Source organism: Cibotium barometz, chromosome 30 (genome assembly GCF_041138505.1).
Source record: "Cibotium barometz isolate CiBa-2024 chromosome 30, ASM4113850v1, whole genome shotgun sequence".
Taxonomy (NCBI): domain Eukaryota; kingdom Viridiplantae; phylum Streptophyta; class Polypodiopsida; order Cyatheales; family Cibotiaceae; genus Cibotium; species Cibotium barometz.
In genome coordinates this window covers 32,323,701-32,348,130 of record NC_141075.1, presented here as the reverse complement: position 1 = coordinate 32,348,130, position 24,430 = coordinate 32,323,701, and the positions used below count along the sequence as shown (strand labels likewise).

The 24,430-nt window shown below is 45.3% G+C and overlaps 1 protein-coding gene across 2 annotated transcripts in view; it reads right to left on the bottom strand.

Annotated features, from left to right (window-relative positions):
- Positions 1-307: 307 nt before the first annotated feature.
- The window catches only part of IREG3 (iron-regulated protein 3), a 36,912-nt gene continuing 12,789 nt past the window's right edge, over positions 308-24,430 (bottom strand). The window contains exons 2-14 of one of the 2 annotated variants that reach the window (XM_086824150.1): positions 3,381-3,534; positions 3,228-3,291; positions 2,963-3,087; positions 2,779-2,868; positions 2,495-2,680; positions 2,326-2,400; positions 2,097-2,198; positions 1,934-2,024; positions 1,699-1,836; positions 1,496-1,602; positions 1,285-1,398; positions 1,060-1,146; positions 760-941 (exon numbers count right to left, since the gene is read on the bottom strand). In XM_086824150.1, coding sequence (XP_086680276.1) covers positions 906-941; positions 1,060-1,146; positions 1,285-1,398; positions 1,496-1,602; positions 1,699-1,836; positions 1,934-2,024; positions 2,097-2,198; positions 2,326-2,400; positions 2,495-2,680; positions 2,779-2,868; positions 2,963-3,087; positions 3,228-3,291; positions 3,381-3,534 — 1,369 coding nt within the window. In that variant the 3' untranslated portion in view covers positions 760-905. Of the gene's footprint in view, positions 1,147-1,284; positions 1,399-1,495; positions 1,603-1,698; positions 1,837-1,933; positions 2,025-2,096; positions 2,199-2,325; positions 2,401-2,494; positions 2,681-2,778; positions 2,869-2,962; positions 3,088-3,227; positions 3,292-3,380; positions 3,535-24,430 lie in introns of both variants that reach the window. The other variant, XM_086824149.1, reaches the window with a different exon arrangement.

Genomic DNA, 24,430 nt, shown 5'->3' with positions numbered 1-24,430 from the left:
AAACCTAACAAAGAGTTTGAAGCTATATGTTTTATGGTCCTTATGGTAAATATGCTCAGTTGTACCAAGGCAAGAAAATGCCGAGTTTGTTGATGAAGTGGAGGCCTAAGATTTCCAAAAATTGTGAGAATTTGATTTCATCATGGTATTGAACATGTTCCCACTGAAGCTTCTCATTCAAGATCTTGATGGTTGGCTCCCTATGTTTGAAAGGAATTGTGTAGTAAATCAAGGGTTTCCAAGTTCCTTTCAAAAGAAAAAACAATCTCACTTTTTAAAGTCCCACTTTGCCCCTGATCATAAGTAATGTATATCGAATGATTATCTTTCATCGCACTCAATAGAGCCCCTAAGACCAATCAAGCCAAAGATGCATACACTTCAGCCTAAGAAGCTAGTTAAACATACAAACAGTCATAACCAGGGAATGTCCTTGAGCCTCCACACAGATAATTGTCTATATAAAGGCCAAGCAATTGCAAAGACAAAAAAAATTGGACCGTCCACAATTTAAGTGACATTTCGACGAGTAGGGCATCCTTGGCGAGATGCCTGAGATTTCAGAAGTATTTCTAAAAGAATATTCTGTATATCTGAGGTCCAAAAAAGTTTGCTTGTGAGTGGCATTTTTGGAACACTCTAGGCCATTCTCAATTCATGCAAGCTCTTTACTAGCATGCCAAGGGTATGGGTGCACAACAGCCTTCTTCCATATCTTTCCTCTAAAATGATAGATCATTATGTAGAAGCCCAAATGTGTATCCACCTTCAAGCACAGTCATATGCTGGAACCTCTGTTTCTACCTCGAAACATTGATCAATGCTAGTTGCACTAGCCATGGAGTCCAAACACACTGCAAATTATTGGTATCCTTGTTTGAAATGAGCCTCGGTTGTTGCATTTGTCAGCCAAACCCAATACAAGCAAGCAGCTCCAGCAACTGCTACCATTGACAGGCAAGCAAGAGCACCGAAATGTGATACATCATTCGCTACAATGGCCACCGCTAGCATTAACAACTCCGCAAAGCTCGCTAAAGACATCTCAGCAGCACTCACTAAGTTGGCCTTTGATTGTGGAACTGCAGTCTGAAAGATCTGTGCAATCACCATGTCATATGCCCAATGGCCTAGCCGCGATAGAACCTACAGGTAAAGTTCAAGAAAAAAAGTTGAAACCAAGACGACTTCTTCCATTCATCATTCCTGCACCTGTATCTAAAAAGAGTTCATTTACCAACCAGAGCAGATTGACGTGATAAAATCTCAGGAGAGCAGACTTACTACAAAACTCAAGAAAACAAATAGTGTTGTATGCTTCTCGATTGGGCCAACAGAGTAAAGCAACACAGCCAAGAACAGTAGAAAGGCTTGATATGTTAAGGAAAAAGCTCCAGCCTGATAAAACAAGTAAAGATATAAGCTGAGCAAGTAAACATATCACAACCCCTTTTTCACTTGAGCAAAAAAGCAGCAGCTTCCTAGCTGGAGCTACCTTAATGGTCCCTAACTTTCCAATGAGACTTGAACCCAAAAAAGTAGCCAGGAAACCCATCACAGCACACAATCCACGGTATGAACCGATCACAGCAGGATTCAAGCCTGTGTAGTCGATATGTTACATTTGTTAGCATACACAATTGCTCCATGTTAGAAATATATTCTTGAAGTCACAATTTTCAAGCATGTACGGCTTACCACGCTGCGTGAGGAAAGTAGTCATAAGTCCACTCGGAGCAAGAACGGCATTGAAAGATAGGAGAACATACGCAATACTGGCCGGTAATATAGGTTGCCTCAAATACTGTAACCAGCCTTGGGTAAAAATTTCTAGACCTGCAAACGGTGCACAAAGTACTTCAGTCTAGAAGCCTGTTTCAAAAGGTCCCTTCAACTCTTTCTGATAGGAAAGGTGGTTTCCAACTAAAGCAACCTAAAGAAAAATTCAGATTTTGATGAGTCAACTGATTTGGCCTGTCGAGAACTCCCTTGGATAGGTTGTAGGTGCGCTGGACCAGTAGAATCTGCCGAAACAAAGAGAGTTTAGCAAAAAGAACAGTTTCAAGTTCGGAGGCCGTCGACGACAAGAGTCTTACTAGGATAGGGAGTGACACAACAGCAGTTGCACATGACATCAACACGCACGTTGCCGGTTTGTACTTCGACAAAGCAAGTCCAAATAGAAAAGGACCAATAATCTGCAAAGATTCTTTAAAAAATAAGCTTCATCATTGAACCCAATGTTAGTACACGGACTAGCTCTATAATACTAAACATGCAAGTTCTAACTGGACAGAAGAGCAGCCAAGGTCCTGAAAATCTCACTTCACAAACCAAATCAACCCGTCGTAGCATGGCATTGGCCTTCGCTAAGGCTACAGTGTGTGTCTGCCCTGCAAGCTTTAAAATAGACATAGCAGAAGTTACCATTAGATGCTTATATTGAGATGGAGAATGCAAGACAGAAAAATTGGTCCTCAAGCTCCAATCTTACCAAGACCACCCAATCACGCTCGAAGGCTATGCCTGTTGCTAAGCCGGTGATACGATCCACAGCACTAGCAAATACGAGGACCATAAACCATGGCTGTAGAGCAAAGGAAAGGGCTGAAGGACCTAGTACCACTCCACTGTTGATGGCGTGTAGAACCATAGCTGCCGAAACGAGTATAGACCCTGTCTAGCATCAAATCAACTACACATAATGAGCTTGATTATCTCATGCCAAGCCAACATATTAATTAAAACATCCCAAAACTCAAAAAGTAAAATCTCTACCTGCGCGACACTCAAAAACGTGAAAGCAAACACTCTGGGCATCGAGTCCATTAAAGCACCAACCAAAGGACCCCCTGTGAATACAACTAGCTGCAATGCACAAAATTTTAGAGCATAAAAATACCTAAAATTACCTTGCTTGGCCAGATATCATCAAGAAAGCTACCATTTTTTTTCTGATTACCTGGCTTACAAAGCTATTAAGAGCTACAGGTAAAAGGTTGTCAGATAGCAATGCCACCAATGCAGGCAAAGCAAAGCGCCAAGCTCGCTCCCCAAGGCAAGATGCCACGTAGGTCCAATAAAGAGCTAGAGGAGAAATCCAATATCATGAGTCAAATTATTAGTGAGGAGATACTGGTTATGTATTCGCCCAAATTTTCCTTCAATACTTACAGTAGGAGGCACACCTTAAACAGATTTCACCTCGGACTTTAGGGTACTTTTACCTTGTAGGGCTTCGGGATAGTCAGGAGTCACTGCCCATGTCATCTTCTCATCCAACGGTTGTTCCTAAGATCCCACCTCACTATTTATACATAATGCACTTTCATCCAAGATACATGCTAAATGTTTACTTGGAACCAAACTAATATCAATACCTTAGATATACAAAAGATTTCTTGGCATGGATCATAATATTCTTTGTGATTTGACCATTTTTTAAGACTGAAAGTAGTTTCATCCAGTCCTTTTCTCTTAATGTGAAGACTTTCTCCATTGTCTTTCATAAAGCTGAAGCATTTTCCAAGATCTCTGCAAAAAAGTAGACAAATGAGCACAATCTCATTACACTTGAATCACTAATAACATTAAACAGGATAGCTTATGACACAGCAACAAGTAAAGTTAACACAACTGAACAAAGCAAATACACTGCTGAAAATGGCGACGCATGCACTGGGCCGGAATGGGCCGACCCCCCCCCCTCAATAATGATATATTATTGAGTATTTGATTATACAAGCTTCACGGGCACCTTGTATCAGATTCAGGTACCAACAGTGGCTCGGTGTTGATGAAGACTTGATATCCACCTCCAAGGAACAGCCCTGCATTGACCACCTTCCAGCGTCACGCCGTTCCCATACTACCCTCCACTGCTCTCCAAGCAAAGCACGTGAGCATTAGGACTGAGCCGTAGCACACCAGAGTGCGTGCACGCAGTTGGCAACCGGAGTGCTCTAGACACGTCTTCTTCTTCACAGATATGTGTCAAGGCTGGCCAAAGGCAAGGGAAACTCCACTATGTGGGTGAGACTGAGGGCCGACACAGGCAGATTCCTGTATATTGCCATATGCTATTTTGCTCCTAGTACATCGACATATGCAGCACCTAGAGGGCAGTCTCCTTTCTCTGTGCTAGATGATGACATATGGGAGTTCTCTAGGGATGGAGACATCATCCTGTTAGGGGACTTTAATGCCCGGACGGGCAACCGCCAAACAGCCTTTTATGATACCTCGGAGGAGATGCTGAGAGAGCTGGATGTTGGGGTAAAGGCGTTATGCCCACCCTTATAGTGTGTACAAGCCCATAAGTTATAGTACATAGTACACTTAGTACTTTTAATGTACTAAGTGCACTATGTGTACTAGTGCAATATACATGTGTGATAGGGGAGTCACACACTCATGCCTCATGAGTTGACTTATCCCCACAACTCTCTCTCTCTCTCTCTCTCCCTTGCTTCTCTGTGTATGTCTCCCACATAACTCTTAACCCTAATTCCCACATCAACTGGTATCAGAGCTTCTGTGATGCAGAGGATTGAAAGCATTTGGGTACATTCACAGCTGACATGCAGTAAGGTTTACTTCACGAAGTAGGGGAGGTCCAGGACGTAGAGGAGAAAATACGCCCATGCAACGCCTGAGAGGCCACCGAAAAAGAATCCTCCGGCGAAGCTTGCCCACCCTTCCGCAGTCTGCAGCTTGTCAACCTCCTTCTTCCGCCCCCTCAGAGTCAGCGACGGCGCAATGGATGGCGCCCCCTCTGCCAAAGGTATGAGCCTCTTTCTCGCAAGCTTTCCTTGATATGCTTGGCGCTGGTTGGCCAACCGGACAGAGAGAAGGGAGTGTCGTGTTTTCTGGCCACTCGCTGTGGTCTTCACCAAGTATCGTCCCTGTGCTCGCTTCCCAGACACCACTGCCTTTCACTCTCCGAGCCGAGTTGGAAGTTCATCCTGCCGCGCAAGCTGCCCATTACCAAATCTCTAGCATACAAACACGGGCTAAGATGGAACCCTTTATCATCAAGATTAATCTTGCGTGCATCAAGCACTGATTTTGGAGCTGATAATCGCAACAGTCAACAGGAGAAGTTCCAGGTGGAGAAACAGTGGAATACTGATGAGCAGTGAAGCAGCATCTCTCTTTGCCCATGTCTTGGGCTGCTCTCTTTGAGGATACTCATGCCTGAGGAGTCCCTCATCTGCATCAGATTTCTGCAGCAACACCAAATTTGCACAAAATTCAGCCTGCAAATTGAAGAAAAATCAGAAATTACAAGGTATTTTCCTCAATTTTTTTTTGGGATTTGCAATTGAGCAAGTACAATCAACAATTGAGCAGGTACAGGTGCCCAATTGCTCAATTTTTGAGCAAAATTGGCAAAATTGGGTGACATTGGTCACAATCAGGATAAATTTGCAGGAAATTGGTCAAATCAGGATCAATTTGCAGGAAATTGAATGTCAAAATTTGGGGCTTTTGATGTAATTGTGCAATTAAGCACTCATACATGTTGTATGATGTGAAAAATCGCACATTTGGGCAAAATTGCAGCAAATTGCAGTGCAAATCAAGGGGCTTTTGTGCCGATTTGGTTGATTTGCATGCAGGCAATCGCATTTGATGCTGTGGATAATGTGCTGATGCCTTACAAGCACTCAATGTGCCTGTAAGTCAAGGGGCTTTCATGTATTGGATGTATATGTGGCCAGGGGGAAGCATCGTGAACACTCTGGATGCCTTCATGTGCGTCAATGTACCATGTATGATCAGAAATTGATCTTAAATCAAGGGGCTTTTCAAGTTTGAATGCTTGTTGAGCTTGGCAAAGCAGCAGGCAAGACATTTATGCCTTGAATCCTCAAAAATCAGCTTGCAGTCAAGGGGCTTTTGCCCAATTTCTGTTCGGGACTGTTTTATGCAGTGTTCGGGACTGTAAAAGTCTGATTTTTACTCATTTGGACAGCCAGGAGAGCATTTATTGCTACTGTACCTCCTGGTACAGATTTGGCACATCTTTGTGCATGTTTTGGCATGGCTGTACACTGTTTTGAGTGACCAAAAGGTTCAATTTCAGCTGCTGAACTTGCCGGTACAGGTTTGGTACATCATTGGTGAGCACTTGGTACTGCTGTACAGTACTTTGGAAGGGCAAAAGAGCACATTTAAGGTGCTGTCCAAAATCTGCAGCAACCAGATTTTGGTGATTTCATCACAAAAAGTGGGAGAAAAGTTGCATTCTTGCTTCCGCAGTGGGAGATAAACTTTGGGAGAACAACTGTGAGCACTTTGTGTGCTTTTGGTGCAGTGTTTGCACATTTGCAGGGAGTCAGGCATTAAAGGTTGCATTTTGCTATGGCAACCACAGGTGAGAGCTCTTCATTGCTTCACATCAAGAAGCTTGAAGGCTCGCATAATTATGATATTTGGCAAACCCAGTGCTACAATGTGTTGCTCTAGAAAAAGCAGCACAAGCCTATCAAAGAAAGGGGTGTAATGCCCGCTTCTCTTACTGCTGAAGAGTGGGAAGATATGGATGAGCTGGCAAGATCTACTATCATGTTGTCTGTGTCAGATTCATTACTTTTCAGCATTCGTGAAGAGAAGACAGCTTGGGGAATGTGGCAAGAGATTGCAGGACTTGTATGCCCAACAAAGTGCCTCAAGCAAAGTGTATTGGTTGAAGAAACTCATAGGCCTTCAGATGAAGGAAGGGGCTTCTATGACAGCCCATCTAAATGAGTTTAATGGTATTGTCAGCCAGGTCATAAATCAAAAGTTGGCAATGGACGATGAGTTCAAAGCCACCTTTTTGTTATGCACTTTGCCAGAGAGTTGGGACACATTTAGGACAGCCACTAGCAATTCGAATGCTATGCTGTCATATGCAGATGTTGAGGGTGCTCTTCTTCAAGAAGAGATGAACAGGAAAAACAACTCTGTTGGAAAGTCCAATGCAATGAATGCACGTGGGAGATCCCAGCAAAGGGGAAAAAGCCAAGAAAGGGGAAGGAGCAAGTCTCGCTCCAAAAAGGATTTGGAATGCCATTATTGTGGCAAAAAGGGACACATTAAAAAGCAATGCTACAAATGGAAAAATGATCAAAAAGAAAAGGGAAAAGGCAAAGACAAAGAGAAGGATGAAGCCAAAGATGTAAAGCCAAAAAGCAAAAGTGGAGTCAAGATTGAAGAAATCAATGTGTCACATGCAGGTGGCAGTGAGGATGAGGTCCTATTTACTTCTTCACTTGATGCCCATTCACTTCTTACAGGTGGTCATGGTATGCACTCATGGATCATTGATTCAGGTGCCTCCTTTCATGTCACAGGTTGCAGAGACTTGTTTGTCAGGTATACTGCTGGCAATGAAGGAGTGGTTTATTTGGGTGATAACCATGCATGCAAGATTCTTGGCAGAGGTGATGTGAGGCTTGTGTTTTCAGATGGCTCACAGCTTATGCTCCATGATGTCAGGCATGTGCCTGAGATCAAGAAGAACCTGCTTTCTACTGGACAGCTTGATGATGCTGATTATGTTACCACATTTGGTAGTGGAAAGTGGAAGATTAGTAAGGGCTCACTGGTTGTTGCCAGAGGCTCTAAGGTGGACACTCTTTACTTTATGCATGCAGGTGTTTGTCACCATGCTAATGTAAATGCAACCGAGCTGCTGGAAATTTCTATGTGGCATAGCCGGTTGGGACACATGAGTGTCAAGGGAATGGAGCAATTGTCTCGTTTGGGTTACTTGCCTTCTCTAAAGTTTTCAAGTTTTCAGTTTTGTGAGCATTGTATATATGGTAGGCAACTACAGTGCCCCCACAAGAAAGCTCTTGGACAGAAAGATGCTCAGTTAGAGCTTGTGCATACAGATGTATGTGAGATGCCTCAGCTTTCTTTGGGAGGGGCAAAATACTTTGTGTCTTTTATTGATGATGCCACACGCAAGGTGTGGGTCTATCCTCTTCGTTTGAAGAGTGATACATTCTCAGTGTTCCAGAAGTTTGTTGCTCATGTTGAGAATCAAACTGGTAAAACACTGAAAGCTTTGCGTTCCGACAATGGTGGAGAGTATATGTCCAAACAGTTTCAGGATTTTTGTGATGCTAAAGGCATCAAGAGGGAGCTCTCTACTCCTTATGATCCTCCACAAAACGGGACAGCAGAGAGGATGAACAGGACCATTCAGGAGAAGGTCCGTTCTATGTTGTCACATGCTGCATTACCTCATGGTTTTTGGGCTGAAGCTGTTATGACAGCCGTTCACCTTATAAACAGGTCACCTAACACGAGGCTTGGTGGGAAAGTGCCAGAAGAAGTATGGACAGGGAAGCCTCCGTCATACAAGCACTTGAGAGTGTTTGGTTGCGTTGCGTACGTGCACATACGCAGGGAAATGCGCACCAAACTTGATCCTAAGTCTCACAAATGCATATTCCTAGGATATGGTGACAGAGGTGAAATGGGGTATAGACTTTGGGATCCCATGAATAGAAAGATCATACGCAGCAATGATGTCATTTTTGATGAAACATGCATGTATAAGGAGCCTGCAAGGCAACAGGAGCCTGGCAGAGTCATCTTTGATGATGATGGACATCATGGACAACAACAAAGGGCTGTAAATCAGCCATTACAGCAGGAAAACCAGCCCTTAAATGGTGCTGAAAATGGTCCAAATGGACAGCCAGATATGGCAGAAGATATCCCTATGGATATACCACAGTTAGAGGAGATACCGGGCATGATATTTCAGCCTTATGGCATGGAACAGGAGCCACCAATGGGTGATATGCAGGCTGGACAGCAACCTGCAAATGATGGTCATTGGGTACGGAGGTCCACTAGACCCTCCAGAGCCCCTGACAGGTTTGTTCCAGGGGTTGACTACTTGATGCTCACTGACTGTGGGGAGCCCTCATGTTATAAGGAGGCTTTACAGAGGGCAGACAAGGCTCTTTGGGAGCGTGCCATGAAGTCAGAGATGGATTCTCTGCATAAAAATGGAACTTGGAAGTTGGTGCATTTGCCTGCAGGCAAGAAGGTTTTGCCATGCAAATGGGTTTACAGGCTCAAAGTTGCACCAGATGCAAAGCCAAGATACAAAGCCAGGTTAGTGGCTAAGGGCTTCAAGCAGGAATATGGTGTGGACTTTGATGAGATCTTCTCTCCAGTGGTCAAAATGACCACACTTAGAGCTGTGTTGGCTTTGGTTGCGCATGATGATCTGGACTTGATTCAGATGGATGTGAAGACTGCTTTTCTTCATGGTGATCTCCATGAGGAGATATATATGCAGCAGCCAGAGGGTTATGCAGTGAGTGGAAAGGAGAAGCTTGTATGCAAGCTGAAAAAGAGTCTTTATGGGCTCAAACAGGCACCAAGAGAATGGTATCATAAATTTGATACATTCATGAAATCTCAGAAATTCAGGAGAAGTGACATAGATCACTGCTTGTACACCAAGAAAGCTTTGGATGGCAGTCTATTGATCCTCATCTTGTATGTTGATATGTTGATTGCCGGGAAATCTCGTAAGGAGATGGATGCCTTGAAGCAGAGGCTGCATCAAACCTTTGATATGAAGGATTTGGGTGATGCAAATCACATCTTGGGTATGCGGATACTTCGGGACAGAAATCAGCATGTGTTGTATTTGTCTCAGAAGGAATACATTGGCAAAGTCTTGCAGAGGTTCAATATGGACGGGGGGAAGAAGACTAGTACTCCTTTACCTCCATATGTGAAACTCAGTGCTATGGACAGCCCACAGTCGGATAGAGACAGGGCTGATATGGCCAAGATTCCGTATGCTTCAGCATGTGGCAGTCTCATGTATGCCATGGTTGCTACTAGGCCGGACATTGCATTTGCAGTGGGAGTGGTTTCTAGATACATGGCCAACCCTGGCAAGAAGCATTGGGAAGCAGTGAAAGGTGTCATGAGATACCTGAAGGGCACACAGGATTTGTGCATTTGCTTTGGCAAACAAGATGCATTAGTGCATGGTTACACGGATTCGGATTATGCCGGTCATCCAGATAACCGGAAGTCTACTACCGGTTATGTATTTACATTCACAGGAGGTGCTGTGTCATGGATATCCAGGATGCAGAAGTGCACTGCCTTATCTACTACAGAGGCCGAGTATATTGCAGCCACAGAGGCTTGCAAGGAGGCATTATGGCTATCTCGGTTAGTGGTTGATTTGGGCTATACAGGGGATATTCCATTGTTGCATTGTGACAGTCAGAGTGCCATCCAGTTGGCAAAGAACCCTGTCTTTCATGCAAAGACGAAGCATGTGGATGTGAAGTATCACTTCATCAGAGAGGTGATAGAGAACAAGCAAATTCAGCTTGTTAAGATTCATACGGATGACAACCCGGCTGATCTGTTGACAAAGAGTTTGCCTCCGGAGCGGTTTGCTCATTGCAGACACTTGATGGGCATTGGATGAGGCCATTTTCAGCCTTGATATGGCCTTGTATATTATCATGTACATGCTGATTTTTTCTTTACCTTTACTTAAGGGCACTTTGCCTTTAAGTGGGAGGTTGTTGGGGTAAAGGCGTTATGCCCACCCTTATAGTGTGTACAAGCCCATAAGTTATAGTACATAGTACACTTAGTACTTTTAATGTACTAAGTGCACTATGTGTACTAGTGCAATATACATGTGTGATAGGGGAGTCACACACTCATGCCTCATGAGTTGACTTATCCCCACAACTCTCTCTCTCTCTCTCTCTCCCTTGCTTCTCTGTGTATGTCTCCCACATAACTCTCTGTGAAGAGTGGGAAGATATGGATGAGCTGGCAAGATCTACTATCATGTTGTCTGTGTCAGATTCATTACTTTTCAGCATTCGTGAAGAGAAGACAGCTTGGGGAATGTGGCAGAGATTGCAGGACTTGTATGCCCTGGACACTCTGGATATGGGATTAGACAGACGCTCACAGGATGTGGAGTGCACAGAGTATGGGAGATATTTGGTAGATATGGGGACTGCACATGGGTTAGCCATACTTAATGGCTTGCAGAGGTTTCCGTCAGCAGCTCGATTTACTTGCTTTCCACATAGACATGGTGCTAGCACAGTGGATTATGTTATGGCTATGCCCAGCTTTGTTTCATGCATTGAGGACTTCACAGTTGGATCTCGGCCCATTGGGGTAGTAGTGGATCATGCATTGTTGACATTGACTATCTCTTTTCACTTTACCACAGCTCAGAGGACACGAGGGGCAAATCACACTCGATATACTTTTACCTCAGAGACTGATGCTGTCTACACAGATGGGATTTATAGACGTCTGTACACAGAGGAGCCAGGGAGACCTTTGGAGGAGTTGACCCATATACTGACAGAGACTTTACATGATGCAGCGAGAGAGGCATATCCACATACTCAGCCTGGACAGAGACAGCGTTCTAGATGTATGCCCCAGAACAGCTGGTATGATGAGGAGTGCAGAGAGACCAGAGCCCGACTGCAGCGGGAGGTTGCTTTGGGAGTCACTACTCACCGACAGTCACGTATTGCCTTCCGACGCCTTGTGCGAAGGAAGAAGCGGGCCTTCCTTGCTCAGCTAGAGCAAGAATTATACCAGCTGTTCTTGAGCCAGGATTCGAGGGAGGCTTGGCGTCTGTTTCATGAGTCCTCCCCTGCTTTGGCCATCACTTCTACAGAGGTCTGGGGTAGTTATGCAGCATCTCTATATACAGTTCCTGGACAGACATCTTTTCCTGACCCACCAGCACCATGCCCACAGACATGTACTTTCTTTACCGCAGAGATGGTAAGGAAGGCCATTGATAGGATGAAGACTGGGAGAGCATATGATCATGATGGATTGGTCGCTGAGCACTTTATTCATGCGAGAGACATGCTGGCAGAGCTTCTAGCAGTGATGTTCAATCGTGCTATGTGCGAAGGCTTACCCGAGACTTGGAGTAGGTCCACCATCGTGCCTATCTTCAAGTCAGGGGACCCTATGGAGCCAGGGAATTATCGCACTATTATGATTGGTCACACACTAGCACGATTGTATGCATCCATTCTTGAGCAGCAGTTGAGTAGATGGGCAAAGAGAGTTGGCATTCGAGCAGAGGGACAGGCAGGGTTCAGGAGAGGTTTCTCTACTCTTGACCACATCTTGACTCTGCGGGCCATTATTGAGGAGGGCAGGTCGCATGGGCGACGGATTTATTGTAGCTTTGTGGACTTCCGCAAAGCATTTGATACAGTGCCCAGAGCCAGATTGATGAGGCGATTACAGGAGATGGGGGTACCCACAGAGCTCATATGGGGGATTATGGCTTTATATAGATCAGTTGCAGGACAGGTACGCACCCCAGAGGGGGTTTCTACTTTGGTTCACTCCACTATAGGAGTGAAGCAAGGTTGCCCGTTATCTCCTTCATTGTTTGGTATGTATGTGGATGAGGCTTCTGACTACATTGAGAGATTGGGGGACAGAGGAGCCCAGCTAGCAGGTACATGGATCCCACTATTGTTATATGCTGATGATATTGTGTTGATCTCTGACTCCCCTGAGGGTATGCAGCGTCATCTGGATGCTTTACATGAGTTTGCACATGATAGTGGATTGTCTGTCAACCTTGGCAAAACCAAGGTTATGGTGTTTAACAGCACGCCACGGTGGGTTAGGCGATCAGCTTCCACATTTACATATGGGCAAGAGATTGTGGAGTATACAGATGCATATACATATCTTGGGGTAGTATTCAGTGGGCCAGTGTTTTCGATGAGGAGAGCAGCAGAGACTAGATTGACTAGAGCACATGCAGCCCTGGGTGGTTTGGAGAGGATGTGTTCGCAGGTTCAGTTTCAGGAACCTCGAACGAAACTTTGGCTTTTTGACACTCTAGTGACATCAGCTATTCTTTATGGAGTGCAGATATGGGGACCTTCAGTGGGCCATCACAGCGCAGGCGGGTGGAGAGGTATGGAGAGGCCTTTGGTATCTATGATTGCTAGGATTATTAGAGCCAAGGCCGTGGTACCTCATGAGATTATTCGAGCAGAGCTGGCGGCTGCCCCTCTGGTGATTGAGGCTCTTACGAGATCAGTCTCCTACATACATGGCTTGTGGGATCTCCCCCGAGACAGATATGCACGCCTCGCCTTGGAGTCCTCCCGACAGTTAGCTTTACAGGGAGACACGGCTTGTTGGTATGGACAGATGACATCTTGGTTCCAGGCACATGGTTTTAGCATGGACACATTGCCTCCCTTCCAGTATTCTCTGGAGGCACCCTCTCTCACTCTCACACGGACAGAGATTACCAGACTCATCCGTCAGGATTTAGTTCAGCTGGACATTAGGAGGACATGGATACAGCCGACTGAGGAGCTGGGCACGAAGATGGCTTTCTACAGAGAGCATTTTCTTCAGCTCACAGCAGATGGTTTTGTGATCAGACCCAGTTACATGGATGTACACTTGTCTCATGCAGTACGATGTGCTATTGGTCAGATTCGCACATCCTCACACCAGCTTGAGATTGAGATTGGCCGATATAGAGGTATACCAGCTGAGGCCAGGATATGCCGAGTATGCCATGGGGAGCCAGAGACAGAGCTGCATTATATATGCCATTGTACTGCATACTATGAGATACGTGGTCGTTTCCACTGTTTATTCAAAGAGGGTTTTGGACCACTTTCCAGAGTCATGGGGTACCAGGACCAAAGGTGTTTGGGATTGTTCTTGCTTGAGCTGCGGAGACATAGAGATAGCCTGCTTAGGCGCACAGAGAGCCAGACTCAGAGGCACATTACAGACTTCTTTAGTCCAGCCATCACTGCGCCAGATGGACCACAGCAGCAGCAGGACATGGATACCGCCCACACCAGGGGTACACTGATTGATCGTGCGATTGAGCTTGGGTGGTCCAGACGCCCACGACTACGGAGGAGGGCATCCCAGCATAGACGGAGGTTGCAGCGGCGGATTCGGATTATTCTTGCGAGGCATGCGGGACACCCAGTCAGGGTGCTGACCACAGAGGATATTGAGGAGATCCGCCAGTGTCCGATGCGGCACATATTATGAGATGGAGGCACCTCCATAGTGTACCCCTCCGTCCCACATGATATTGTATCCCCTCACTATATTCCACTCACCTCCATAGCGTACCCCCCCTCACTATATTCACACCCTATAAGGGTTTCTGTTTACCTTCCAGTTCCAGTTTCATTTTCTAGGTGCCAGTAGTATCATCTTTATTTTTCATTTTCTGGGTTTTTTTATCCAGACATTGTATCAGTTCCACCATGATGTAACTTTTGGTCTCATAGGTCATTATGGCCTTTTGAAGACGTTAATATAACATTTCATTTCATTTCTCTCTCTCTCTCTCTCTCTCTCTCTCTCTCTCTCTCTCTCTCTCTCTCTCTCTCTCGTCACCGGAAACAGCAATTTGAGCAGAAACTAAAAAGGTTATGAGCCTCTCTATTGTGTGCAACCCACCAAACAGGAGCACCTTAGAGCAATGGAGAATCACTGTGAGCACACCACAAGAGGCAATTTCTGTATAGGTCTCCTGTATGACCAGGGTAAGCACCGGAAGCAGATACAACTGGCACGTGTGTGTACAGCATCCTAGGAAGATGCAGGTACAGCTGTATGGAGTGTAACGTGCAGAAGCTCACAAGCAAGATTATACTTCAGATAATGAATATTCAGCACCTTGGTTCCCAAACGATTGCACAACGTAGCGGGGGGAGAGAGAGAGAGAGAGAGAGAGAGAGAGAGAGAGAAGAGAAGAGGCAGTAAGGCACAGTACACGCAATTTTGGGTCCCAAATACCCTCTGCAGGGCCCCCACCAGGATGGTGTACTTGCTTTATTGAATGATGAGAAAAAGACTCAGTTCTGTAGATCTTCTCTTGGCTGTAGACTTTCAGCCTGCAGATGATCTGATTCTTGACCCCTTCAATCTTCACATTTTCTTGAGGAGTTCCCTTGGCTATCCTACTAGCCCTTGAATACCTTTAGCACTTTGTGAATTTGTCACATGCACTCTGCACTCATATGGTAGATGCGCCTGCAGCCGCTTCAGCCGACAGCTCTGTCATGCAGCCGACAGTGCATCCTAGTCCTTCTCCAAGTCCACACTAGCTAATTTGCACTCTATGCTCCATAATCTTGGTTCTATTTGGTTCTCATACTCTTTATCTGGCTGCCTCTTCTAGACCAGCATCTGAGAATGTCCATGGCATTTTTCATGCACATGACAAAAGGAGTCATTCAAAACAGCTTGAACTAAGGCAAATACTGTTTCCACTTACCTTGCTAGTCGTGAACATAACACTTTAGCACGTCTAACACCAATTGATAGTAAATCTCTGTCTAGCCGTCCGTCTGTGGGTGGAATGCCCGGAAAAGTTCGACTTAGTTCCAAAGTTATCACTCCAGAAATGAATGGTAAACTTGGCATCTCCATCTGACACAATGGTCCTAGTAGGTATGCCACCTATGAGGTACCAATGCCTAATAAACAACCTAGCAACATCTTTAGCAGTTACATTAGCCCTACAAGGAATAAGCATAACAAATTTGCTAAAACGATCAGCAATCGTTAAACACTAAGTATTACGCTTACCCGGACTGGGAGACAAGTTCGTCACCATCGAAATGTCTTGAAAAGGTCCTTCGGGAATGGGTAAAGGCTGTAACAACTCTATCTTCTTCCCACGAGGAGCTTTCACCTTTTGACAAACCAGACATTGGTACACATGAGTGAACACATCTCACCTCATTCTTGGCCAATAAAACTGCCGCTCTAACTTCTCCAGAGTCAAGTTCATGCACCTATGACCACCAGTGATAGCATTATGGGCATCGTGGAGAAGAGTTGCTTGGAATTGTTTCAACACACAAAATCGACCTTTGTATAAAAACCAACGATCGTATATCAAGAAATGGCATGGTCCTGTGGCATCCAATGCATGTTCCCACTCAGTACCAAATTTCACGGAATGCGCGTACTAGTGCTTCATGTCATCTATTCATGTACCAGCAAATTCTAGTCGAGTGGACTGGATGTGGGACACAATTCCTTTCCTACTCAAGCCACTGGGTTGGCCTTGCCCGGAAGATACTCGATCATATCACCAAACTGTTGGAGCGGTGCTGACGGTCACTCCAATTTGCGCTTGGCATCATCTGAAGCCAACACAGAACCTGGTGATCTCTGCGAACCTCAAAGTCGCACCCAAAAAGAAAATATTTCCAATGCGTGAGGGCCTATATCACCGTGAGGAGTTCCCGGTCATAAACCAAGTAGTTCTTCTCTACAGGGATCAACTTGCAGGACATGTAAGCTATGTGAGAGGGCAGCGGAAAGATGTAAACGAATGACAAAAAATGTTGAAGCTCCAAGTGAGAGATGAGAGAAAACAGCGAAAAGCTGAGGTACTAATCCTCAAGAAAAAGATGGACACAACAAGCCCGTAGGCGAGGAGTGGTCTCCGTAGGCGAGGAGTGGTCTCCATAGGCAGAGGGTTGAAGGTGCTCACCAAAAGACCAAAAGCGATAATGAAATTGAGGAGAAAGGTGATGGGGAGAAAACTGAATTAGGGTTAGGTTAGAGTTCATTCATGGGAGACATACACAGAGAAGCAAGGGAGAGAGAGAGAGAGAGAGAGTTGTGGGGATAAGTCAACTCATGAGGCATGAGTGTGTGACTCCCCTATCACACATGTATATTGCACTAGTACACATAGTGCACTTAGTACATTAAAAGTACTAAGTGTACTATGTACTATAACTTATGGGCTTGTACACACTATAAGGGTGGGCATAACGCCTTTACCCCAACAACCTCCCACTTAAAGGCAAAGTGCCCTTAAGTAAAGGAAAAGAAAAAATCAGCATGTACATGATAATATACAAGGCCATATCAAGGCTGAAAGTGGCCTCATCCAATGCCCATCAAGTGTCTGCAATGAGCAAACCGCTCCGGAGGCAAACTCTTTGTCAACAGATCAGCCGGGTTGTCATCCGTATGAATCTTAACAAGTTGAATTTGCTTGTTCTCTATCACCTCTCTGATGAAGTGATACTTCACATCCACATGCTTCGTCTTTGCATGAAAGACAGGGTTCTTTGCCAACTGGATGGCACTCTGACTGTCACAATGCAACAATGGAATATCCCCTGTATAGCCCAAATCAACCACTAACCGAGATAGCCATAATGCCTCCTTGCAAGCCTCTGTGGCTGCAATATACTCGGCCTCTGTAGTAGATAAGGCAGTGCACTTCTGCATCCTGGATATCCATGACACAGCACCTCCTGTGAATGTAAATACATAACCGGTAGTAGACTTCCGGTTATCTGGATGACCGGCATAATCCGAATCCGTGTAACCATGCACTAATGCATCCTGTTTGCCAAAGCAAATGCACAAATCCTGTGTGCCCTTCAGGTATCTCATGACACCTTTCACTGCTTCCCAATGCTTCTTGCCAGGGTTGGCCATGTATCTAGAAACCACTCCCACTGCAAATGCAATGTCTGGCCTAGTAGCAACCATGGCATACATGAGACTGCCACAAGCTGAAGCATACGGAATCTTGGCCATATCAGCCCTGTCTCTATCTGACTGTGGGCTGTCCATAGCACTGAGTTTCACATATGGAGGCAAAGGAGTACTAGCTTTTTTCCCCCCGTCCATATTGAACCTCTGCAAGACTTTGCCAATGTATTCCTTCTGAGACAAATACAACACATGCTGATTTCTGTCCCGAAGTATCCGCATACCCAAGATGTGATTAGCATCACCCAAATCCTTCATATCAAAGGTTTGATGCAGCCTCTGCTTCAAAGCATCCATCTCTTTACGAGATTTCCCGGCAATCAACATATCATCCACATACAAAATGAGAATCAATAAACTGCCATCCAAAGCTTTCTTGGTGTACAAGCAGTGATCAATGTCACTTCTCCTGAATTTCTGAGATTTCATGAATGTATCAAATTTATGATACCATTCTCTTGGTGCCTGTTTGAGCCCATAAAGACTCTTTTTCAGCTTGCATACAAGCTTCTCCTTTCCACTTACTGCATAACCCTCTGGCTGCTGCATATATATCTCCTCATGGAGATCACCGTGAAGAAAAGCAGTCTTCACATCCATCTGAATCAAGTCCAGATCATCATGTGCAACCAAAGCTAACACAGCTCTAAGTGTGGTCATTTTGACCACTGGAGAGAAGATCTCATCAAAGTCCACACCATATTCTTGCTTGAAGCCCTTAGCCACTAACCTGGCTTTGTATCTTGGCTTTGCATCTGGTGCAACTTTAAGCCTGTATACCCACTTGCATGGCAAAACCTTCTTGCCTGCAGGCAAAGACACCAACTTCCAAGTTCCATTTTTATGCAGAGAATCCATCTCTGACTTCATGGCACGCTCCCATAGAGCCTTGTCTGCCCTCTGTAAAGCCTCTTTATAACATGAGGGCTCTCCACAGTCAGTAAGCATCAAATAGTCAACCCCTGGAACAAACCTGTCAGGGGCTCTAGAGGGTCTAGTGGACCTCCGTACCCAATGACCATCATTTGCAGGTTGCTGTCCAGCCTGCATATCACCCATTGGTGGCTCCTGTTCCATGCCATAAGGCTGAAAAATCATGCCCGGTATATCCTCTAACTGTGGTATATCCATAGGGATATCTTCTGCCATATCTGGCTGTCCATTTGGACCATTTTCAGCACCATTTAAGGGCTGGTTTTCCTGCTGTAATGGCTGATTTACAGCCCTTTGTTGTTGTCCATGATGTCCATCATCATCAAAGATGACTCTGCCAGGCTCCTGTTGCCTTGCAGGCTCCTTATACATGCATGTTTCATCAAAAATGACATCATTGCTGCGTATGATCTTTTTATTCATGGGATCCCAAAGTCTATACCCCATTTCACCTCTGTCACCATATCCTAGGAATATGCATTTGTGAGACTTTGGATCAAGTTTGGTGCACATTTCCCTGCGTATGTGCACGTACGCAACGCAACCAAACACTCTCAAGTGCTTGTATGACGGAGGCTTTCCTGTCCATACTTCTTCTGGCACTTTCCCACCAAGCCTCGTGTTAGGTGACCTGTTTATAAGGTGAACAGCTGTCATAACAGCTTCAGCCCAAAAACCATGAGGTAATGCAGCATGTGACAACATAGAACGGACCTTCTCCTGAATGGTCCTGTTCATCCTCTCTGCTGTCCCGTTTTGTGGAGGATCATAAGGAGTAGAGAGCTCCCTCTTGATGCCTTTAGCATCACAAAAGTCCTGAAACTGTTTGGACATGTACTCTCCACCATTGTCGGAACGCAAAGCCTTCAGTGTTTTGCCAGTTTGATTCTCAACAAGAGCAACAAACTTCTCAAACACTGAGAATGTATCACTCTTCAAACGAAGAGGATAAACCCACACCTTGCGTGTGGCATCATCAATAAAAGACACAAAATATTTTGCCCCTCCCAAAGAAAGCTGAGGCATCTCACATACATCTGTATGCACAAGCTCTAACTGAGCATCTTTCTGTCCAAGAGCTTTCTTGTGGGGGCACTGTAGTTGCCTACCATATATACAATGCTCACAAAATTGAAAACTTGAAAACTTTAGAGAAGGCAAGTAACCCAAACGAGACAATTGCTCCATTCCTTTGACACTCATGTGTCCCAACCGGCTATGCCACATAGAGATTTCCGGCAGCTCGGTTGCATTTACATTAGCATGGTGACAAACACCTGCATGCATGAAATAAAGAGTGTCCACCTTAGAGCCTCTGGCAACAACCAGTGAGCCCTTACTAATTTTCCACTTTCCACTACCAAATGTGGTAACATAATCAGCATCATCAAGCTGTCCAGTAGAAAGCAGATTCTTCTTGATCTCAGGCACATGCCTGACATCATGGAGCATAAGCTGTGAGCCATCTGAAAATACAAGCCTCACATCACCTCTGCCAAGAATTTTGCATGCATGGTTATCACCCAAATAAACCACTCCTTCATTGCCAGCAGTGTACCTGACAAACAAGTCTCTGCAACCTGTGACATGAAAGGAGGCACCTGAATCAATGATCCATGAGTGCATACCATGACCACCTGTAAGAAGTGAATGGGCATCAAGTGAAGAAGTAAATAGGACCTCATCCTCACTGCCACCTGCATGTGACACATTGATTTCTTCAATCTTGACTCCACTTTTGCCCTTTGGCTTTACATCTTTGGCTTCATCTTTCTCTTTGTCTTTGCCTTTTCCCTTTTCCTTTTGATCATTTTTCCATTTGTAGCATTGCTTTTTGATGTGTCCCTTCTTGCCACAATAATGGCATTCCAAATCCTTTTTGGAGCGAGACTTGCTCCTTCCCCTTTCTTGGCTTTTCCCCCTTTGCTGGGATCTCCCACGTGCATTCATTGCATTGGACTTTCCAACAGAGTTGTTTTTCCTGTTCATCTCTTCTTGAAGAAGAGCACCCTCAACATCTGCATATGACAGCATAGCATGCGAATTGCTAGTGGCTGTCCTAAATGTATCCCAACTCTCTGGCAAAGTGCATAACAGAAAAGTGGCTTTGAACTCATCGTCCATTGCCAACTTTTGATTAATGACCTGGCTGACAATACCATTAAACTCATTTAGATGGGCTGTCATAGAAGCCCCTTCCTTCATCTGAAGGCCTATGAGTTTCTTCAACCAATACACTTTGCTTGAGGCACTTTGTTGGGCATACAAGTCCTGCAATCTCTGCCACATTCCCCAAGCTGTCTTCTCTTCACGAATGCTGAAAAGTAATGAGTCTGACACAGACAACATGATAGTAGATCTTGCCAGCTCATCCATATCTTCCCACTCTTCAGCTGTAAGAGAAGCGGGCATCACACCCCTTTCTTTGATAGGCTTGTGCTGCTTTTTCTGGAGCAACACATTGTAGCACTGGGTTTGCCAAATATCATAATTATGCGAGCCTTCAAGCTTCTTGATGTGAAGCAATGAAGAGCTCTCACCTGTGGTTGCCATAGCAATATGCAACCTTTAATGCCTGACTCCCTGCAAATGTGCAAACACTGCACCCAAGATGTGCAAACACTGCACCCAAAGCACACAAAGTGCTCACAAATGTTCTCCCAAGCTTTATCTCCCACTGCGGAAGCAAGAATGCAACTTTTCTCCCACTTTATGTGATGAAAACACCAAAATCTGGTTGCTGCAGATTTTGGACAGCACCTCAAATGTGCTCTTTTGCCCTTCGAAAGTACTGTACAGCAGTACCAAGTGCTCACCAATGATGTACCAAACCTGTACCGGCAATTTCAGCAGCTGAAATTGAACCTTTTGGTCACTCAAAACAGTGTACAGCCATGCCAAAACATGCACAAAGATGTGCCAAATCTGTACCAACAGGTACAGTAGCAATAAATGCTCTCCTGGCTGTCCAAAAGAGTGAAAATCAGACTTTTACAGTCCTGTACACTGCATAAAACAGTTCCGAACAGAAATTGGGCAAAAGCCACTTGACTGCAAGCTGATTTTTGAGGATTCAAGGCATAAATGTCTTGCCTGCTGCTTTGCCAAGCTCAACAAGCATACAAACTTGAAAAGCTCCTTGATTTAAGATCAATTTCTGATCATACATGGTACATTGGCGCACATGAAGGCATCCAGAGTGTTCACGATGCTTCCCCCTGGCCACATATACATCAAATACATGAAAGCCCCTTGATTTACAGGCACATTGAGTGCTTGTAAGGCATCAACACATTATCCACAGCATCAAATGCGATCGCCTGCATGCAAATCAACTCAATCGGCACAAAAGCCCCTTGATTTGCACTGCAATTTGCTGCAATTTTGCCCAAATGTGCGATTTTTCACATCATACAGCATGTATGAGTGCTTAATTGCACAATTACATCAAAAGCCCCAAATTTCGACATCCAATTTCCTGCAAATTGATCCTGATTTGACCAATTTCCTGCAAATTGATCCTGATTGTGACCAATGTCACCCAATTTTGCCAATTTTGCTCAAAATTGAGCAATTTGGGCACCTGTTCCTGCTCAATTGCTTGAATTGATAAGAAATTCGCAAAAAATTGAAGGCAAATACCTCTGAAATTTCTGATTTTTCTGAGTTTCTTGACTTGCAGGTTGAGACGGAGGCGGTGGTGGCGGCGACTTCGATGCTGGGCAGTTGCTGAAGCAGCTGGGCAGCCCCACCTGGCTGTGGGCAGCCAGTTGCTTGCTGGTTGGGCAGCCTGGGCAGCCACGTAGTTGTTCTGGGCAGCCAAGGTCAAGGGCGAAAGGGCCTAAGGAGGGGGGCTACGCTTCCGATGGAACGGAGCCTTCGCTCGACTGCCTCCCCTACGCACTACGAGTGCTCGCGCTGCTTACGCTTACGTCGGATATGTTTCGTGTGGCGCCGGTGACTTCGCTAGCTGCTCACGCTGAAGGGCCACCCGCTTGCGTTTCGATTGCCACACTCGCCTGGCTATGCGCCTTCGCTTCACTCGCCTAGCGCCTATACGCCCAGCGCTAATGCGCTTTGCAGCCCGCCTATCTTCTTCGCTCGCTTATGAGCGCAACCTGCTTTGGCTGCTGCGACTGTTGGGCAGCGTAGACTACCTGCTGGTTCTTCTCCTGTTGGGCGCAGCCTGTGTGGTGCTCCTGTCTTGTCCTTGCGACCAGTTGATGTAGGCGCCTCACCACATTCACACGAGCAAGCCTGCTTGCACAGAGATTCGAAGGGCACCGGCTCTGATACCAGTTGATGGGGAGAAAACTGAATTAGGGTTAGGTTAGAGTTCATTCATGGGAGACATACACAGAGAAGCAAGGGAGAGAGAGAGAGAGAGAGTTGTGGGGATAAGTCAACTCATGAGGCATGAGTGTGTGACTCCCCTATCACACATGTATATTGCACTAGTACACATAGTGCACTTAGTACATTAAAAGTACTAAGTGTACTATGTACTATAACTTATGGGCTTGTACACACTATAAGGGTGGGCATAACGCCTTTACCCCAACAAAAGGGAAGCAAATATATACTCTCCATATGAGCTGGCCAACTCCCTTGTAAACTCCTACACGACCTGAAAAATGGGAAAAATAGGCATAAAAAGCCATAAAAAGAGTGGGCAGCCACCGACGAAAGATGATATATGCTAACACCACCTCTCAGGTCCTCGGGGGGGCCCAAGGCCCAAGGAGTTGCCATGAATGCCAATAGTTGATTGAGATAATTCTTTCGTGAATAAGTCTACAATGTTGTCCTCGGTAGGACAATATTCAAGGATAATGTCTCCCTCCTAGATCCGCTCCCGCACAGAGCGGTACTCGATCTCTTTAGGCTTGGTCCGCGCGTGAAATACCGGATTCTTAGCAATAGCCAAGCAACTCTGGTTGTCGCATGAGATAAGGGTAGGCTGCTGCTGTCAAAAATCGATCTCCTCAAGTAGCTGCCGCAACCAACTCACCTCACAAGCAGCCGAACAAGCCACTCGATACTCCACCTCAATCGATGAAAGTGCCACCGTAGGCTACTCGTCCATGAAATTGCTCCTGATCTAAGAGTAAAGCCATACCCTATATGTTGGAAACAGGATTGCAAGAATGCGCGCACACACACACATAGTGGAGAAGCTCAAGGGAGCACACAATGAAATGATAGATAGATAATGAATGTGTGTTATACAAAGAAGATAAGTATACCCCAAGATGGATGTATACTAGCACAGGGGAAAAAACATCCTAAAGAGGGAAATAGGGTTGCAAGAATGCACGCGCGCATACACACACAAAGTGGAGAAGCTCAAGGGAACACACAATGACATGATAGATAGATAATGAATGTGTGTTGTACAAAGAAGATATGAGTGTATACTAGCACGGGAGAAAATACCTCGCAGAAAGAGAAAACGTGTCCCAGCTGGTACTAGTGTGTTCACACACACCACTACCAAATATGTCTACAAATCTCCCTTGGGAGTGATGATGTTAACAAGGAGTAAGTTTGCACTAGAAGTACAGAGATGTGCCAGGCTCTTTGGACTGTGATAGGGAGCCCAGACTAGTCCCCAAAGGGAAGTAAGTTTAAAGCTTTGCGAAACGCTTCAAACTTCTCTCATGGGAGAGCCTTCGTGAACAAATCTGCCAAGTTGTCCTATGTTGGCACATAAGCCAAGCTGATTTCCCCTGCGGAGCATCTTTCCCTGACATAATGATAGTGCACCTCAATATGCTTTGTGAGAGCATGAAAAACTGGATTCCTCGCAACCACCATAGCGCTCTGACTATCAGTGACAATGGTAGTGGCTGAGGACTCGCCAACACCCAAATCAGCAATAAGACACCTCAACCAAACACACTCGACTATAGCT